General features: G+C 45.8%; 1 protein-coding gene across 1 annotated transcript in view; it reads right to left on the bottom strand.

Annotated features, from left to right (window-relative positions):
* The window catches only part of LOC149287624 (pappalysin-1-like), a 506,291-nt gene that overhangs the window by 394,217 nt on the left and 91,167 nt on the right, over positions 1-20,907 (bottom strand). The window contains exon 4 of the mRNA XM_089492654.1: positions 19,035-19,328. Within this exon, the coding sequence (XP_089348780.1) occupies positions 19,035-19,328 (294 nt within the window). The remainder of the gene's footprint in view (positions 1-19,034; positions 19,329-20,907) is intronic.

Below are 20,907 nucleotides of genomic sequence, written 5' to 3'. Positions count from 1 at the left end.
AAGTCCCAACTTTCATCTTTTAACCGTTTTATGCTTAGAATAGAGAGTGCTACAACATACTACTGACATAGAAAGCTTCTGTAACTTGACCACAAGTGTTGCAGAAAAAGAATATTTAAAGTAACTAGTAATATTCAAATGACACTTTTTTCTTTTTTCACATTTGTGTACGAGCTATTCGCGATCGTGTGTTTTTAAGCGCCCCTAGACAGAAGCCCGATTTGATGTAACAGCTTCCGGCACGAAAGCCGCAAAACTGTTACATTTTTAAATGCCGATCGTGCATTCCCTTCCGGGTTGCGTCACTGCTGACGTCACCCGGAAGGTCATCCGATGAGGCACAGACACTGTGATCTCTATGCAAGTCTGTGGGGACTTGCATACAGATCACAGTGTGATCGGTGCAGGGGGATCTCAGGGAGGAGAGTGAGAAACCATGTTTCTCACCCTCCTCCCATGCTGAAAAAGGAAACGGAGGAAAAAAGGTTAGTGTTTTTTTTTGTTTTTTTTTAATCACTAAAATAAAATACTACAATAAATAATTTAAAAAAAACAATGTCATTGTGACATCACTGGCATTAATAACATGTTCAAGAGGTCCCTAAGAGGACCTCTAACCATTTAAAAAATATATATATATATACATATACACACACACACAAAATACAAAAAATAAAATATAAAAATGAAAAAATATATAAAAAAGATAAATAATAATAAAAGACAAAAAAAAAGGCTTAAATCCCATTGACCTAACGCAACATCTACCCCCTCCTGCCCCTGTTCACAACCCCCAAACCTGTTAAGCCATAAGCATAAAAAATCTACAAATAATGTACACCTTATAGTATGTTCCCTATAAGTGCTGGGAAAGTATGGAAAATCTATATAAAATTAGGTATTTCTGAAATCAGGACACCTGAATTGATAAGCTTGGATAAGCACGCGGGGCGCAAATGAGCGGCATGCGGGGCTGCTGACTGCTCATCCTGAAATGGGAAGCCGAGGTAAGAATCTCTATGGCTTTCAGCCGCAGAACCTCCAACATCGCATAGATTGCAAACACGACCCGGAGTTCCGCCTATCAGCCTGCAGGTCTGCTCTCACCTCGGCTCCCAAGTGCTCCTGCTCAAGCCCTCTCACTCCGCCACCCGCATCTAGGGCCAGACTGGCCCACCGGGAAATTTCCCAGTGGGCCGGTCGGTCTGTGGGCCGGGCAGCCGGCAGACCAACATTGGAAACAGCTGCGAGGGGGATTGAAATAGGCCATGGTGTGGATGCCGGGCCGCCTCCTCCGGCGCCTTTATGCCACTCTGTGTCACGAACCGAGGACACAGGTAGATAAGGAGCCCAGGTGCAGGGGATACGAGGGGCTCTGTCTGTACCCCACGATGCATGATGGCTTGGGGTTGGTACAGACAGGCGCAGGAAATAACTCAAAGACTTGGGATGCGGATTAAGAGTTGTATTGCATATGATGGTACAATATATATACACAAAGAAAGTCACTTGGCAGGAAGCCCTCTGGTTGGGGCACACACGGCAGGAAGCCCTCGGGTTGGGGCACACACGGCAGGAAGCCCTCTTGCAGGGCACACACACGACAGGAAGCCCTCTCGTTGGGGCACACACACGACAGGAAGCCCTCTCGTTGGGGCACACACACACGACAGGAAGCCCTCTCGTTGGGGCACACACACGACAGGAAGCCCTCTCGTTGGGGCACACACACGACAGGAAGCCCTCTCGTTGGGGCACACACACGACAGGAAGCCCTCTCGTTGGGGCACACACACGACAGGAAGCCCTCTCTCGTTGGGGCACACACACAACAGGAAGCCCTCTCGTTGGGGCACACACACACGACAGGAAGCCCTCTTGCAGGGCACACGACTAGAAGCCCACTTGCAAGGCACACGGCAGGTTGCCCACTTGCAGGGTACTCAGTTTGGGAGTCCACTTAGTGGGGCGCTGGCCGCAACTCAGGAATACGGCAGGTTGCCCACTTGCAGGGCACACGGCAGGTTGCCCACTTGCAGGGTACTCGGCTTGGGAGTCCACTTAGTGGGGCGCTGGCCGCAACTCAGGAACATGGCAGGAGACAAAGCAGGAACCAAAGCAGGAACCAAAGCAGGAACCAAAGCAGGAACCAAAGCAGGAACCAAACAGGTAGTCCTCAAACGTCAATGTCAAGGCCCAGACTGCAGGGCTGGGCAGGTTTATAAAGGTTGTCTTGATCATGAAATCAACTGCAGCTGGACCTGATAACCAGTCTGAGTGGTTCTGAGTGGCAAGGGCGGCCACTAGTGGCTGAAAACGTAAAATGAGTAGCACAAAGTTTAACGTAGTCCATACAGCGAAGGGTGAACGTTACATACCCCCACCGCAAGGAGCAGCCTCCGGATGCTCACAGACCCTATATATCCCGACACACCTTCATTTAGGGGTAAATTGTTTAAATACACTTACCACAAATAACAAGAAATTGCTTCTTTGATAAAAAAAATGGAGGGTTTAATACTGTGCAGGGCTACATTGGGGATGAAAAGTATGATAACAAGGATGCAGTTAAGATGTAACTAAAATCTAACAAAGTATAGTAGGAGACACACAATTCTTATAGGAATAATTGGCACTGCATGTTTACAAGGATACATTTCAAAAGACTTGCGATATCAAAGACAATACACAATTTACAAACGGACACTACTGATTTCACTACAGATACTGTCACAACAATATACTATTAACAAACAAATGGCAAATTATTTAAGTAAATTAGTTGAATGTACAAGAATCAACCAGCTGCAGTTCAATGTTGATAAATGTAAAGTAATGCACTTGGGACTTCATGACTCCGATAAAATGTAACAACTTAATGAAAATTGATTCTAGCATAAGATTACCTTTTATGGATACAAGTGATAAACTCCATGGTCCAACCATTTGCAGGAAGGTTACATCAAGGATAATAAAACAAGTTATATTTTCTTCATTATGTATTCAAGTTATGTTTTCTTTATTATGTATTTCATTATTAAAAATAATACAGTGATTCAAAAAAACTTTTTTCTTACACAACTAATACAGCATCAGGATATCTGATTACATCTCTTTTAAATGCTTGTTAAAAAAGGACAAAATATATTAAATATGAACCTTATGAATAACACACTACATGCTATGTTTTATTCATAATCATGATCTGGTTTCCGCCCACAGCACTCAACTGCAACTGATCTCACCAAGGTCACAAACGACCTTCTATCTGCTAGAAACAATGGCCACTACTCTATCCTAGTCTTACTTGACCTCTTTGCTGCATTCCACATAGTCGACCACCCCCTTTTCCTCAGTTCTCTTGGTCTCTGTGATACTGCTCTCTCCTGGAGTAACTCGTATCTTTCCAATAGATCCTTCTCTGTGTCTTTTGCTATTGACTCCTCCTCTTCAATGCCTCTGTCTGTTAGAGTACCTCAGGGTTCTGTCCTGGGTCCTCTACTATTCTCCATCTATACTTCCTCACTTGGAAAACTTAGACAGCTTTGACTTCAAATACCACCTCAATGCAGACGACACACAAATCTATCTCTCCCACAATCTCTCTGCATCTGTCCTCAGATCAGCAGCTGCCTATCTGGCATCTCTTTCTGGATGGCCTCTCACCACCTCAAGATAAATATGTCTAAGACTGAGCTCCTTCTAATCCCTCCCTCTAACTCTATTCACCTCTCTGACCTTTCTATAACTGTCCCTCCTTCACCACAAGTCCGCTGCTTCGGAGTGACCCTAGACTCAAACCTATCTTTTACAAACATTTACAAAATTCCGCCAAACAACTAATCCACTCCCTTATTATCTCCCGTCTAGACTACTGCAACAACCTCCTTACCGGCCTCCTACTTACCGCAGTCCTAACTGCCTTTTTCTCACCCCTTATCCACCTAGATTGTAAGTTCCTGCAGAAACAGGGCCCTTCATTCCTCTTGTATCTGTATGTCAATTGCTGCATTGTACTTGTCGTTATTTGTAACATTTTCTAACTTGTACAGCGCTGCGGAATCTGACGGCGCTTTATAAATAAAGTATAATAATAATACTCATAGTCACAGCATGCCCCCAAATCACATTGGTTTCAAGCCAAGCCAACTCTGCATTCTTGAATTTAAAAAAATTATGTTTTTAACCAAGTAATTGAATGGAGCCAACCGAGCAAGTTGAACAGGATTCTGTCTTGTATTCTGAGTCTGAATCGGAATCAGATGCCACAAAATACCCATAAGCAAACTCATCTGCACTGAATTTTCTATCAGCCATTTTCATTAAAAAATCCAATCAAGAACCAATAACCATTAACCAGCTACCTCAACAAATCAGCTAATTTGAAAAAAATAACAAAATAACTAGTAAGAAACTAGTTAAACCAAACAGCAAAGTAAAACAATTCAAAACCTACTAGAAAGCAAATGACTAATACACAATAGTGTTTATATGTAGTGGTTAGGCAAGGGGTTAAAGTGTTTGCAGTAATAGTGTTAGATACATTTAGATATAGTGTTAAATTGTTAGACATAAAGATCAGATTGGGTGACTGGCTATTGATTGACACTGGCCAGTGGTTAGTGACCTAAAGATTCATTCGCTCTGTGATCAGATAGCAACATATTACTTGGACTTTTACGAGGCACTGTATAGTTTACACGCGCAGAAGGGATTGCCACAACCGCAAACCGAAGCTCCCCAGAAATCAATGGGAAATCCTTCTTAAACCACCTTCGACAGAAGAAATGGAGAAGACTATTGCCGGTCTCAAATCTCACAAAGCCCTGGGTCCAGACGGCCTGTCCAAAGTATACTACCAGAAATTCAAACACATACTTGCCCCTTGGCTCAGTGAGCTTTTCTCTGGTTTCATGGACGCGGGACCCCTACCTCAAGAAATGTCCGAGGCCTATGTGGTCACTATTCCCAAACCTGGGAAATCCCCTACTGAATGTGCAAATTACAGGCCCATCTCCTTGCTGAACACGGACACAAAATTATACTCAAAATTACCTGAATGCACTACCCCCAGCTCCAATTCGAAACGACCACGTTGGCTTCATTCTAGGGCAGCAACCATCTGACAATACGAGAAGAATTATCAACATTACCTCTCTTCCTCGGAGGATGAACTCGCCCTGTCTCCTTCTATCTTTGGACGCTGAAAAGGCGTTTGATCGCTTACATTGGGGCTACCTGTTATTGGTACTGGGTGCTTTTGGATTGCCGAAGGCGGTCAATATTCTATATCATCGCCCCAGGGCAAGAGCCTACACTTCGGGATTCCTCTCCAAGCCATTCAACATTCATAACGGAACCAGACAGGGATGTCCGCTTTCCCCTCTCCTTTTTGCCCCGGCTATGGAAGCGCTAGCAATTGCTAGGATATGAATCCGATGAATCGAAATTGTGTTTATACGCAGATGACCTCCTTTTAACCCTCATGGAACCATTGACTACACTACTAAATTTATCTCGTCTCTTGGAGGCATTTGGGTGTCTATCCTATTACAAGGTCTAAACTATTACAAGGTCTAAATCTCAAGCCCTCAGCATTGGTTATCGGGAGTATATGATCGAGGATTTATCTCAGTCCTTTGATTATTCTGGGAGATCCGATTACATTGTCTACTCCGAATCACCAAATTCCCTTCTACCCTGTTCCGCGTCAATTTCCTACCTCTATGGAATAAGATCAGCAACAACTTTAATAGATGGTTGAAACTGGAAATTTCGTGGTTGGGTCGTATAGTCTCCTTTAAAATGAACTCACTTCCGAAGTTACTGTACCTTTTCCGCACTATCCCAATCACATTACCTACAGCTTTTCTTTGTCGTATGCAAGCGCGGCTGTCCAAGTTTATCTGGCTCAACAAACGCCCAGACTCCAGCTCAGGGTTGTGCAATGCTCTAAGCTGTTGGGAGGTCTAGGAGTTCCTGACATCAAGACGTATTATCTAGCCGCCAACCTTGCACAGTCTATTCTTCTTTTTTCAGACCGCAACCAGGTAGCAAGGGTTGATCGGGAATCTCTCTATGCTTCTCTGTTTTTGTTACGTGACGTCCTTTGGCTCCCTAAGGAACACAGACCCCCATTGCCGGATATCTTGGATACAACACTGCTGTCTATGCGCGTATGGGATAAATATTGTTCTATGCTAAGATGTCCTTCTAGGCTTCACAGCTCGGCTCCCCTATCGGCTTTGAAACCCCTTCTGCCACATGTTTCTTTGGAGGACTGGATTCACAGGGGTGTTGCCTCCATCTCCCACCTTTTCTCTCATGGTCGGATGCAGACTTTCCAATCGTTACAAACTCTCTACCCACGACAAGATTTTTTAAAATATCTGCAACTCCGCAACGCTCTCCTCACACATTTGAGTCACTCTGCGCCTTTGCCTCTCCCGCCTCTCCTGCCTCACCAATTCTTAAGCTTTGCCGGAGGGCGTCAAATGTCCCGAAAGCTATCTCCTTTTGTTATGCGGCTCTGCTGGGTCATGTGTCTGAGGACAAACTCCTGTATATGCTACAATGGGAGAAAGAGCTTGGTCGCACATATGGTGTCAGAATCTGGTACAATGCTCTTGCGAGCTTCCAGGGGGTGTCCCGGAATGCCACTCATTTTGAAACCAACCACAAGGTTCTTTTTCGCTGGTACTATGTACCTGCTATGCTTGCTAAAATGTATCCCTTCACATCGCCGCTTTGTTGGAGACAGTGTGGCGCGGTGGGTACTATGTTGTATGTGTGGTGGGCATGCCCAGCGCTTCAGTCGTTTTGGAAGCAAATCTTTCATCTCATTACTCACCTGCTACATATTCCAGTGGTTGAGGAGGACTTGCTGGATATGTTCCCGCACTCACTGGAAACACCACATAGGAAGCTTTTAGCACATGTTCTGATTGCAGCAAAGGTCTGCATTGCCCAAAAATGGGAAAATACCTCTCCCCCCACGATCCGGGAGGTTTTGTACATCTCTTCCACTCTATTGGGATGATTACTATACTCACACGTTCTCCCCTGTGTCTAGTGGTTGTATCTTGGGGAACATGCGCACTCCTTGGTATATGAAAGCAGTTAGTGAGAATCGATGGATATGTTCCTGCATAACCCCTCCCCCCCCCTCCTTTTTTTCCCCTTCTGTTTTTCCCTTGGATTGTTTGAATTATTACTTTGTCAGCTTACTTACGCAGATGAATTTTGAAAATTTTAAATGAGATTTCTCTGGCGGACAAATAGTTTCTTTCCTATGTATGTCAATCCAACTCTGCCTGTATTCTGCGCGTTTTGGTTACAATGTACCGTGGACTATTGTGTATCTACCATTTCGTATTGTGATATTTCTCTAACCGATGTAAATCTCAATAAAAATTCTATGTTCCAAAAATATAATAGGGTGACCACATTTTATTTCTGCTATTCAGGGACACACTATGAAGCGGGTCAGATTACACACATAGGCGTATATTTATATATATCACATACACACAGTCACATATACTATTATATATAAATTTTACAGCAAGACAGGAGGCTTCGTATTTTGCATTACTTCCTTTACTGAATAACCTCCAGCAGCAAAACAGTTAATGATAAAAGAACAATAACCAATAAGAACAGAGCCCAAAAACCCTGTAAATGATACAAAGTCCGGTCACTCCTCCTATTTCTTTGCTGCTTAGCCTCCAGGTGAGAACCTTCCATTTTATTTGCCTTTATTAATACTAGGCCTATTTATTATACTAGGCCTATTACTTATATTCCTATCTGGTATATTGTTATTTGGCTATTGGGATTTATTGCCATTTTGTGGTAGCTTGCATTTTGTCTATTTGTATTTCTTTGGTTTCTCAGTTGTATTCTTAATTTTTCTACTTTGTCCTACCTTTATTATTTTTCTTATTATTATGATTTTTATTGTTTAGTCTCCATTGGTGTTTTTCCTCCTTGTTTGCTTTCCCACCTGCGTGTCTACGTCGTTATCTTCACGACTGTCACGTGGGCCTGCGCCTCGCGGTCGTGCCGCGGCTTCTTTGCCGCGTGACACGACTTCGCGGGCTTCCATCCGCGCGGCTGTGTCGTCCCGCAATGGTTTTTTCTCTTTGTTGGCTGAGCTTTCCGGCCGCGTGGTCCCTGGTTGGCGGGATCACTCAACCTGTCCTTCGCCGCGGTCTCGGATTGTAGGCTTTCTGTCTGCAATCTGGCCGGGGTACTGTAGTTAACTTTTCCCGGCTGGGTTTCCCAGCCGTGTGGTCTCTAGTATCTGAGACCGCGCAGCGGGTTCGTCCAGCCTTCCTGGTCGACGCTGGCTCGGATTGTGAACTACTAGTTCGCAATCCGGCCGTTATTTATATATTTTTTCCCATTTTGTTTTCCATAGCACAGTGGTACTGTGCAGGTATTTTAGGTATAGGACCCTGAGTTCAATTCCCGGCTACTCCATTTATTTTATTTTCAGTTTATAAAAAATTGTACTTTTACCTACAACCTGCTTATATTGTTAAGCCTGCCTGCATCTTACATTTATATTGTTGCCTGACTGTTGGGGTGAACCCCCTCCTTTTACGCTGGCTAGGGTGAACCCCTTTGCTATTTGCTGCCTTCTGGCTCTCAGGTTATTTGGGTCTTGGACCCACCATTTACTACAGGGTCACGTACCCTTTTATTTACCAGCGTGTACCCCTATGCTGTCTGGTGGGGGTGACCCCCCCCTTTCCCGCCTCTGTGCTACCGCTATATTTATGTATTGCTATTAGGAGCTGCTACCCCAATATACAAGCGGTTTATCCTTGCCTCTCTCTTACTATTTCCCTTTTATGTGTTTCAGATAACACATTGGGCATTATGGCGGATGATTCGGAGACACCCATCCCCGCAGCTTTTCAGGCATGGCTTCGTGCTGCATTAGCGGCCTCTCTGCCCGCTGCTCTGGCTGAAGCTCAACAATCCCGCCCGGGCCAGGCAATCATTCCGGCTGAGGCCGAGGAATCTGACAATGGGGTTTCCATCTCCCCCACCGACCGGGATACATCCCGCAAACGTAGTTGGGCGGCTGCCCCATCCCTCTCGGACAAGGGCAAGGCTCCTCTGAAGCAATCCAGGCCTGTCACAGATCCCGGGTCACTATCAGCCGACCTAGAGGCAGAATACGAAATCTCAGATGAGTATCAGGCGGGCTCCTCTGGTCACGGCTCTCCTTCCTGTTTGGCTCCCGTTTTGCCACCCGACGACCCCAAACCCTCCTGTTCCAAGCAGGATCAACCTTTTGAGGTCACCGATCAGATGGGCATCCCACTTTTTGACCCCAGGGCAATACGTCATCCACGCTCCACCGAATGGACCCCATCGGATCACATTGCGGAGTTTATCAAGTTTTGGATCCGCAGACCCCTGGATAAAGAGGTTCGCCAGCGGCTCCGGTCAGAATTCCCCAGGCCAACCGTTCCCGCCAAGGTCACCAATACACCTGAGTTTGACCAATCATTTGTTACGTTCCTCACACGGAATGGCAAGGACCCCAGGAAGGGGATTGAGCTTGGTCTGCGTTCCACTCAAGACAAGCTCTTGGATGTCACGGGTCCTCTTACTCACATCTTTCAGATGGCGGACGAGGCCTTTCTCGATGGATCTCCATTGGATCCTCATTTGGTCCGCGAATGGACCCAGAGAGCCCTATGCCTTCTGGGAAATGCTAATTGTGCCCTGTCAGCCGAGCGCCGTAAAGCGGCTCTCTTCAAGCTCGATGCCAAGTTAGTGGAGTTGGCTCCCAAGGAGCTTGGTCCTGAAGCGAACGGGTTGCTTTTTGGAGAAAAGTTCCTCAAGGATCTCACGCGTCACGTTACAGTCTTCACCTCCTTGGAGAAGGCGCAGACATCTTTGAAGAATTTATTCTGATCCGGCGACCGTTTTTCCGCCAGGGCTGGCCGGCAGAGGGGTCGTGCCGCCAGCAGATCAGCCACCTTCGGCTTAAGACCTCGATACCAGGACTCGTCCAACACCTTCCAGTCCCGTTTCCGCACACCATTCCAGCGTGGAGCCTACCGTGGTAGAGGATCTTCGTCCTTCAGGGAGAAGACTGCGTCAGGTAAAAATCTCTCCTGTTTATCCTTCTCTACCTATTGCGGGCAGACTCGCCCATTTTTTCCATGCTTGGTCGGCCCTTTCCTCGGACCCCTGGGTTCTTCAGACGGTCCTAGGGTTTCGTCTGGAGTTCCTTTCGCCCCCGGTCCAGGCGTCTCCTCTTTGCCCCCCTCGATTTGCGCGCGCGGCGGCCGCTCTCGTCCATTCAGAACTCTGCTCGCTTCGGGACAAAGGGGCTATAGAACGGGCGTCAGGTTCCCCTCGTTTCTTAAGCAACATCTTCCTAGTGCGCAAGAAGTCGGGAGACTTTCGCCCCGTCATAAATCTGCGGGCCCTCAATCCATTCATAGTTTACCGTCATTTCAAGATGGAGGGCATACATCTCCTCCGCGACCTCTTACGTACCAACGATTGGTGTACGAGGCTCGACTTAAAGGACGCCTACCTTACCGTTCCCATGCACCCGGACGACAGGGGTTTTCTGCAGTTCCATTGGCGAAACCGCCTTTGGCAGTTCACTTGTCTCCCTTTCGGCCTCAGCTCGGCTCCCTGGTGCTTCACGAAGCTACTAAAGCCGGTTATGGAGTTTCTTCGTACGAGGGGCATCCGCGCCATTATTTATCTAGACGACATCCTCCTTATGGCGGGCGACGTGGAGACCCTCCTTCGCGACACCGCGACCACGGTCCGTCTCCTTCAGGATCTAGGGTTCGTTATCAATGTGGAGAAGTCATCTCTCTCCCCCACTCAGACTGTCCAAATTCTAGGGTTCACAGTGGATTCCGTGGCAGCGGTACTCAGATTACCGGCCGCAAAGGTCCAATCTATAAAAAAGGAGATCCGTCGCCTGCTCAGTCGTCGCTGCGTTTCCCTTCAGAACCTCGCAAGGGTTATTGGCCTTCTGTCCTCATCTATCCAGGCTATCTTCCCGGGCCCTCTCCACTATCGTGCCCTTCAGCGCTTAAAGACTTTCCATCTTTGCGCGTCGGGTTCTTACGATCACCTTATCACTCTTTCCGACAAAGCTTGTCTGGAACTCCGCTGGTGGCTGGGGCACATGGAAGCTTGGAACGGTCGTGCCATTTTCGGCTCGGTTCCGGACTTCGTTCTGGACTCCGACGCCAGTCTGTTGGGCTGGGGAGCGGCTTGTGGCTCGGTGGCCACAGGAGGTCCGTGGACCGCGGAGGAGCGCGGCCTTCACATCAATTGTCTCGAGCTGATAGCCGGCTCCTTCGCGGTTCGCAGTTTTACCAAGAACCTTACGCACTGCTCCCTGGTTCTGCGCATGGACAACGTGTCCGCGGTGAGGTACATCAATCGTCTGGGGGGCACTCGCTCGCGACTTCTGACCGAGCTGACCAAGGATCTCTATCAATATTGTCTAGACAATCATCTGTCAATTCGGACGGAGTATCTACCCGGGACAGACAATTTGGTAGCGGACTGGTTCTCGCGCCATTGGAGGGATGCCAGCGACTGCGGACGCGTTCCTTCAGTCGTTCTGTTGACCCCCCTCTGGAGAACTCAACCTTGGTTCACGTTGCTCCTGGAGCTGTCTTGTGCGGATCCCCTTCTTCCATCGTTGGGGGACCTCTTGCTGGACCCAGACGGGTATCCACACCCTCTGGTCCTGCAGGACCGCCTGTCCCTGGCGGCCTGGACAGTTTCCGGGGATCCTGGGACATGTCAGGTTTATCGGCAACGGCTCGAGATCTACTCTGGGGATCCTGGGCTCCTGGCACCAGGAAATCCTACCTCCAGGCTTGGAAGGTCTGGAGTCGTTGGACCTATATTGTATTTGAATAAATGCAAATGAGCACACTGCCACATATGGCTAATATATGTTCGGACAGAATGCTGCCCTCTGTTGGTTTTACATTAAGTAGCATTGTTCCATATGCTTGAAATCCAGTTATTTATTTTGCTACTTAATGTAAAACCAACAGAGGGCAGCATTCTGTCCGAACACATATGGCTAATATATGTTCGGACAGAATGCTGCCCTCTGTTGGTTTTACATTAAGTAGCATTGTTCCATATGCTTGAAAGAAATCCAAAGTTATTATGCAACTTAATGTAAAACCAACAGAGGGCAGCATTCTGTCCGAACATATATTAGCCATATGTGGCAGTGTGCTCATTTGCATTTATTCAAATAAAATACATTCCCATGATCCTTTCGTCTAACAGTTTAATACAAAAAAACCCCAAAATAAATAGAAAAAAAGAGTTTGCAAGTTCGACAGAATTAATGTCCGCGAGTGCGGACATTTAACTCTTGCAGCGGGGAGACCAGCGGATCATGGGGATATATTTTATTTAAATAATTAATAGATGAAAAAGAACACACTGCCACATATGGCTAATATATCTTCGGACAGAATGCTGCCCTCTGTTGGTTTTACATTGAGTAGCATAATAACTTTGGATTTCAAGCATATGCTACTTAATGTGAAACCAACAGAGGGCAGCATTGTGTCCGAAGTTATAGTAAGTTATTTATGCTAAGTTAAATGTCCGTACCGGCGACTTTGTTGGTCGCTGGCACTGACATTTAACTGACACAGCGGGGAGACCACTGGTGTCCCTGCTGTGTCAGTTAAATGTCCGTACCAGCGACTTTGTCGGTCGCTGGCACGGACTTTTAACTGTTGCAGCAGGGTTTTTTCTGCCTAGCAACTAGTGGTAAGGGGCCGTGCGAGTGAGCCTATTGGTCGCCTGCACAGCCCTTTACCCTACGGATTTCTGCTCCCGTTATCCAACGCAGCATCGCAGGGGTTAACGGGAGCGGAATTCAGGAGTTAAAAAGGCCGTGCGAGTGAGCCCTATTGGTCACTCACACTGCCCTGTAACCCCTGACGACGAACCTGCGGATTTCCACTTCAGTCAACTCCCGCGATGCTGTGAAGATAAGGTAAGTTAGATGGGGAAGGGACCGGGGAGAATAGTAGACGAAGGCGAAGATTCTTCGTGTGTGAGTCTTCGTCTTCGCCTACGTTTTACCGGCACTGTCTTCTCTTCTTCATGTCTTCGGAACGAACACGAAAACGCACTTTTCTTGTTCGTTTTCATGTTCGCCCGAAGACGAATGCACAAGTCTAGTTCTTTTATCATTAACTGTTTTGCTGGTGGAGGTTATTCAGTACAGGAAGTAATGCAAAATACTCGCCTCCTGTCTTTAATAAAATTCAGATTAATTCTGCACCAAGGCTAGATTAATCTCCAATTATTAGGAAGCCTTGGAAACCATGTTGATCGCAAGGGTTATTGGCCTTCTGTCCTCATCTATCCAGGCTATCTTCCCGGGCCCTCTCCACTATCGTGCCCTTCAGCGCTTAAAGACTTTCCATCTTTGCGCGTCGGGTTCTTACGATCACCTTATCACTCTTTCCGACAAAGCTTGTCTGGAACTCCGCTGGTGGCTGGGGCACATGGAAGCTTGGAACGGTCGTGCCATTTTCGGCTCAGTTCCGGACTTCGTTCTGGACTCCGACGCCAGTCTGTTGGGCTGGGGAGCGGCTTGTGGCTCGGTGGCCACAGGAGGTCCGTGGACCGCGGAGGAGCGCGGCCTTCACATCAATTGTCTCGAGCTGATAGCCGGCTCCTTCGCGGTTTGCAGTTTTACCAAGAACCTTACGCACTGCTCCCTGGTTCTGCGCATGGACAACGTGTCCGCGGTGAGGTACATCAATCGTCTGGGGGGCACTCGCTCGCGACTTCTGACCGAGCTGACCAAGGATCTCTATCAATATTGTCTAGACAATCATCTGTCAATTCGGACGGAGTATCTACCCGGGACAGACAATTTGGTAGCGGACTGGTTCTCGCGCCATTGGAGGGATGCCAGCGACTGCGGACGCGTTCCTTCAGTCGTTCTGTTGACCCCCCTCTGGAGAACTCAACCTTGGTTCACGTTGCTCCTGGAGCTGTCTTGTGCGGATCCCCTTCTTCCATCGTTGGGGGACCTCTTGCTGGACCCAGACGGGTATCCACACCCTCTGGTCCTGCAGGACCGCCTGTCCCTGGTGGCCTGGACAGTTTCCGGGGATCCTGGGACATGTCAGGTTTATCGGCAACGGCTCGAGATCTACTCTGGGGATCCTGGGCTCCTGGCACCAGGAAATCCTACCTCCAGGCTTGGAAGGTCTGGAGTCGTTGGTGTCTGGAACAGCGTTGTGATCCCTTTACGGCCCCTGTAACGATTGTCATCAATTTTCTTGCTCATCTTTTTTCCCAGGGGAAATCACACAGGACCATCAACCTGTTTCGGTCGGCCATTTCTGCTGCGCATGTTCCCGTGGCGGGCCTTGGGGTCGGTAAAGACCCCGCGGTCTGTCGGCTCCTGCGCGGCATTCGGTCTTCCAGACCCCCTTTGCCTCGCTATGCTTCTTTTTGGGACGTTTCCAAGGTCCTTGAGTTCCTGGAGCTTTGGCCAGACAACGACCGGTTGTCCCTACATCAATTGTCTGCCAAACTTGCCTTGCTTCTTTGTCTGGTGTCCTTCCGTCGTGTTTCAGATGTTCTGGCCTTTGATGTTTCTTCTTTTTCCCCTACGGGGGTTTCCGTTCGCTTTTCACACCGGACTAAATGTCAGTCGTCCTCGGTTTCTTATCCTTATTTCCCAGACAGGCCTCGGTTGTGTGTGGCGCGTTGTGTTTTAGCTTACATTCACGCGACTAAACCTTTTCGTTCCTCTGGTTCAGGTCCTCTGTTCATCTCTTATGTTCGACCTTTTCGTCCGGTTTCAAGTCCCACCTTAGCCAGGTGGGTTCGCTGGATCCTTCAGTTGGCTGATGTTCCGGACTCTTTCGGGCTCACTCGGATAGGGGTGCAGCTGCCTCGGCGGCTTTCGCTGCGGGCAGTTCCATGGCCGACATCACGTGGATCCTGTTCGTTCAGTTTTCTGCTGGGATATTGCTGTTTTTTCCTGGTTTTTCCTGTTCGGCTTATCCTGGCAAAAGAAAGAGGAGGAGTGACCGGACTTTGTATCATTTATAGGGTCTTTGGGCTCTGTTCTTATTGGTTATTGTTCTTTTTAGACTTGGGCACCAGGGGGCTCTTCGTCTTCGTGCTCGTCTTCGTCAAAAAAAAATTCTTCGTATTCCGCGAATATTCGCCCGTTTCTGTCTTCTCTTCGGGAGAATATTCGTTTTTTCTTCTGGTTAAGGGGTTAATACGGGGTTAACGCGTACCGCAGCAGCTCTGGCGCCAGTAGTTTAAATGTGCGTATCAGCAACTCTATTGGTCGCCAGCAGGGGGCCTCCTGCTGGTGACCAATGAGCTCACAACCATATATATAGCTAATATATTCTCGGGCAGAATATTATGCTACTCAGTGTAAAACCAACAGAGGGCAGCATGCTGTCCGAAGATATATTAGCCATATGTGGAACTGTGTTCATTTTCATTTATTAATTATTTAAATAAAATATAGTCCCATGATCCGCTGGTCTCCCCACTGCAACAGTTAAATGTCCACACTCGCAGACATTAATTCTGTCGAACTTGCAAACTCTTTTTTTCTATTTATTTTGGGGGGTTTTTTGTATTAAACCATTACACGAAAGAATCATGGGAATATATTGTATTTGAATAAATGCAAATGAGCACACTGCCACATATGGCTAATATATGTTCGGACAGAATGCTGCCCTCTGTTGGTTTTACATTAAGTAGCATTGTTCCATATGCTTGAAATCCAGTTATTTATTTTGCTACTTAATGTAAAACCAACAGAGGGCAGCATTCTGTCCGAACACATATGGCTAATATATGTTCGGACAGAATGCTGCCCTCTGTTGGTTTTACATTAAGTAGCATTGTTCCATATGCTTGAAAGAAATCCAAAGTTATTATGCAACTTAATGTAAAACCAACAGAGGGCAGCATTCTGTCCGAACATATATTAGCCATATGTGGCAGTGTGCTCATTTGCATTTATTCAAATAAAATACATTCCCATGATCCTTTCGTCTAACAGTTTAATACAAAAAAACCCCAAAATAAATAGAAAAAAAGAGTTTGCAAGTTCGACAGAATTAATGTCCGCGAGTGCGGACAGTTAACTCTTGCAGCGGGGAGACCAGCGGATCATGGGGATATATTTTATTTAAATAATTAATAGATGAAAAAGAACACACTGCCACATATGGCTAATATATCTTCGGACAGAATGCTGCCCTCTGTTGGTTTTACATTGAGTAGCATAATAACTTTGGATTTCAAGCATATGCTACTTAATGTGAAACCAACAGAGGGCAGCATTGTGTCCGAAGTTATAGTAAGTTATTTATGCTAAGTTAAATGTCCGTACCGGCGACTTTGTTGGTCGCTGGCACTGACATTTAACTGACACAGCGGGGAGACCACTGGTGTCCCTGCTGTGTCAGTTAAATGTCCGTACCAGCGACTTTGTCGGTCGCTGGCACGGACTTTTAACTGTTGCAGCAGGGTTTTTTCTGCCTAGCAACTAGTGGTAAGGGGCCGTGCGAGTGAGCCTATTGGTCGCCTGCACAGCCCTTTACCCTACGGATTTCTGCTCCCGTTATCCAACGCAGCATCGCAGGGGTTAACGGGAGCGGAATTCAGGAGTTTAAAAGGCCGTGCGAGTGAGCCCTATTGGTCACTCACACTGCCCTGTAACCCCTGACGACGAACCTGCGGATTTCCACTTCAGTCAACTCCCGCGATGCTGTGAAGATAAGGTAAGTTAGATGGGGAAGGGACCGGGGAGAATAGTAGACGAAGGCGAAGATTCTTCGTGTGTGAGTCTTCGTCTTCGCCTACGTTTTACCGGCACTGTCTTCTCTTCTTCATGTCTTCGGAACGAACACGAAAACGCACTCTTCGTGTTAGTTTTCATGTTCGCCCGAAGACAAATGCACAAGTCTAGTTCTTTTATCATTAACTGTTTTGCTGCTGGAGGTTATTCAGTAAAGGAAGTAATGCAAAATACTCGCCTCCTGTCTTTAATAAAATTCAGATTAATTCTGCACCAAGGCTAGATTAATCTCCAATTATTAGGAAGCCTTGGAAACCATGTTGATTTCAGATGTCATAATAAACATACAATTATTACAGACTTGAGTAGATTCAGAGTGTTGACCCCTCTATTACCAGACTTGAGCAGATTCAGAGAATCAAACACAGTGACAAACAGTCAAACACAGGCACATACACACAGTCAAACACACATACCTGGTGCTGCAGCTTACACTGAGCTTGATGTGAAGGAGGGACTCTCAGGAAAGGCTTACAAACTCTCAGGCAATTACGAGAATTGAGAAGTCTCTCCTGATTGGCTGAGACCTCACTCACTCAGACTTCCCATTCCGGAACAATGCATTGAGGCTGCCTGGGACCCAGGAGTTAAAGTCCTATTGCGGGTCACCCTATCGTATAACTGTAGGAAAAAAGCTGCCCTGCGGAGCAAGGGAAGGTGTTCCCTGCATGCAGGGCAGCATTTCAGGCAGAATAACGCTACTCTATGATGTACATACAGTGCAGCATTACCACAGTCTTGAAGGGCTGCAAAAAGGCAACCATTTTGTATTTTATTAAAGGGTGGTAGACAGTCTTCCATCTTAAGTGGTAAAGAAACATATGACCCATCTAGTCTTCCCAACCTCAGAAAGGCTAATACAGTGTGGGAATGTAAACATGCATGGGCTAGGCATAGCGCTATCTTGAATCTTAAGACAAGACCAAGGACTAGTTATGGTCTTTGTTTTTACATGGGGGGAAAATTAGTAGGTGGGATTAATGGTTCCTATCTGTCATTGAATTTTATTTTTCATTTCTGGATATCCCAAAGTCAGCACAGGTATCTTAAAAAAAAACGACTTGTTTTTAGGCAAGGATACACAGACGTGAGGTATGTAGACCACCTCCTACCTCATCTCGGGGACCCGACCGACGGTCTCTCCGCGGCACGGCCGCACTGCCACGAGGCAGGCCGCATCCCCAACTGTGCGCTGAGCTCGCGCCGTATCTCCCACACGTGAGCATGCCTCGGATGAGGAGGGGGCGTGGCTTTGCCTCCGTGAGTGTGGCAGCCAGGAGGGGAAACGCTAGGGGGAGGGGAGTCTTCTGAGGTGTACATGGGGAGGAGACCCCAGTATAGGGGGAGGGGTTCCTAAATACCTACCACTATAAAAACCCTCTAGACCTGTGTACCTGTGTGTTACCTGCTCTTACTACCTGAAGTCTACCTGTATTTTGACCCTTGCTCCGTGATCCTGATTGTTTGCCGCATACCTCGACCCTTGAATTGTGACCCCCATACTGATTGTTTGCCGCCTGCCTTGACCTTTGGATTGTGACCCCGATACCGTTTGCTTGCCGCCTGCCTCAAGACCCTTGGATTTGTGTTTGTTCCTGCTCCACATCCCGGCCTGACAACAGAGTTCCTATCCTGTCCTGATTTCAAATGCCCAAACAGAAACACTTTTGTTTTAGGAGGTATGATTGGGGAATGTGGCTTTACCAAAGTGCTCTATTTTTTCTTATTTTTTTTTATGGACAGTCCACCCAACTCAGCATGCCAGTGATAGGCAATCTATAAGAGGTATATTATACCGATATGTGGATAATTCAAGATTTATAGCAGTGTTGTTATCTATGTGTTGCTTTAGTGTATATCCAGCGAGAAAAAATATTTTGGTCTATGCATTTCTTGAACAAACCGTTACTGTACACACATAGAACTTGATACAGATGCAAACTGATAAATCAAGAATTTCAAATGACGGCATATGCAATACATTTTAATTAAAAAGATTAAAAAAATAGAAAACATTTGCTAAGCATTTTTTATTAAATACATGCTTAGATTTTAATAATAGAAAACATTTCTTAATTACAGCTTCAGGGGAAAGCAGAACATTGATGAAGTTATAAAGGGTCTCACTTACCTGCATAGCTCATATAGTTATTAAAGGGTGTATTAATAAATCTTTGGAAACCACATGTGTCATTTCCAGGACCAGGATCTCCACATGTCTTGTGTTTGGGTGCTGGGTTTGTATCTTGACAGAGATCACCAGTCTCAAAAGAAGGCTCTGTCTCCATGCAGGGGTCACTGCAGGACTGGATTTCTGATATGCCACGGAAGACATGGTACAGCCCCAAGCTATGACCAATCTCATGGATCACTGTATGTGTGTGCCCAGGGATGCCATAAAATGATGGATTCATAACAATACCACCTGCAAGATAAAAATCAACACACCCAATACATTATGAGGGGGAAAAGTACTTATAGAGTTATATGGATATTCAAATTTTAACATGCCAGAAAAGGAATCCTCCTGTTCTGACATCTTAAAGGTGGGAAAAATAGAGACAAAGGAAATACAGAGCACACAAATTGAGGTAGTGGTACAAGAATCAGAAACGAATTATACAACATGAGTAATGCAGAGAAGTAAGATTGTGAAATGTATGAAATGGAGGCAGGATTAGGTAATATGGAAAGAAGATGGACTAGTGTAACGGTAATAGGATTTGATTTGAAAAGAATAGAGCCAACATGGAAAATGGGAGATGGCATGGATGGATAAATAGATAAATGAGGGTTAGTCCTCTGTTTTTCACATGCAAATGTTAAAACTAAATTAACAAAAACAATACTACTTCATTTTATATATAACTTAAATATACATAACGTGAAAAAATGAGCAACGTGTACATATTTTAATGGTATCATGCAACAGTTTGCAATATGCAATTGAGACATTTCTTAGTAAGAAAATACACAACATGGAAAAGACAGATAAGATTTAATTGTAATTGTCACATAATTGCTAACTTTTTTCCATAAGATGAATTACTTGTCATATAGTTATTGGCCAAAAGTGGTAATAAAAGTCATGCTTGTGCATGTATTCTAAAATGCATTCTAATTGTAAATTCAAGATGGCATCTGAAGGCCAATTTCTGGGGTCAGAACCTTTATTGATTAGTGCTGTGATGGGAGCAATGATTTGTGAAAAGTTCCTGTCGTTGCTGGCAAAACCGACATATCTTTGAATTCCTTTAAGGTCAGAAGGAAGAGGCAATTGCAGCAAGTTTATTGGGACCCATTTCAAGATATAATGTAAAAGAGAGTTTACACTCAAACTTGCATTTCTCGGCCTTTGTAAAAATGGTTGGTTTTTCTGAGGCGCTGAAATACGGATCTCATATTAGCGTGATGATCAGAGTCTTAAAATCGATCAGAATGTCATCAAGATAAACAATGACAAAATGTCTCTGAATATTTTTGATTACAAAGTTCTGAAAGACAGCAGGAGCATTGAATACTCCAAAGATTAGGTAATATGGAAAGAAGATAGACTAGTTTAACGGTAATAGGTTTTGATGTGAAAAAAACTGTTAGAACTAACATTAGAGCAAAAGGTTGGAGACGGCATGGATGAACAGATAGATGAGGGTAAATTCTCTGTGTTTTTCACATGCAAAAATTAGTAGCATGTACACATTCTAATGGTACACTGTAACAGTTTTCAGTTTGCAATTGTTTTCTCATAGGCGTTGCAATACGGATCTCACATGAGCAAGTTGATCTATCAGAGTCTTAGAATCAATCAGAAGATCATATAAAGATTAACCTGATAACAACATGTCTCTGAATATGTCATTTACCAAGTTCTGAAAGACAGCAGGAGCGTTGCATTATACCAACATTACGTAATATGGAAAGAAGATGGACTAGTGTAATGGTAATAGGTACACTTAGAGCTAACATGGAAAGTGGGAGATGGCGTGGATGGATAGATAGCTGAG

This window comes from Sceloporus occidentalis, unplaced genomic scaffold (assembly GCF_023333645.1).
Source record: "Sceloporus occidentalis isolate IW3139 unplaced genomic scaffold, rSceOcc1.0.p SCAF_58, whole genome shotgun sequence".
Lineage (NCBI taxonomy): Eukaryota > Metazoa > Chordata > Lepidosauria > Squamata > Phrynosomatidae > Sceloporus > Sceloporus occidentalis.
The sequence above is the reverse complement of the archived record's forward strand: the minus strand, read 5'-3'. Positions and strand labels throughout refer to the sequence as shown.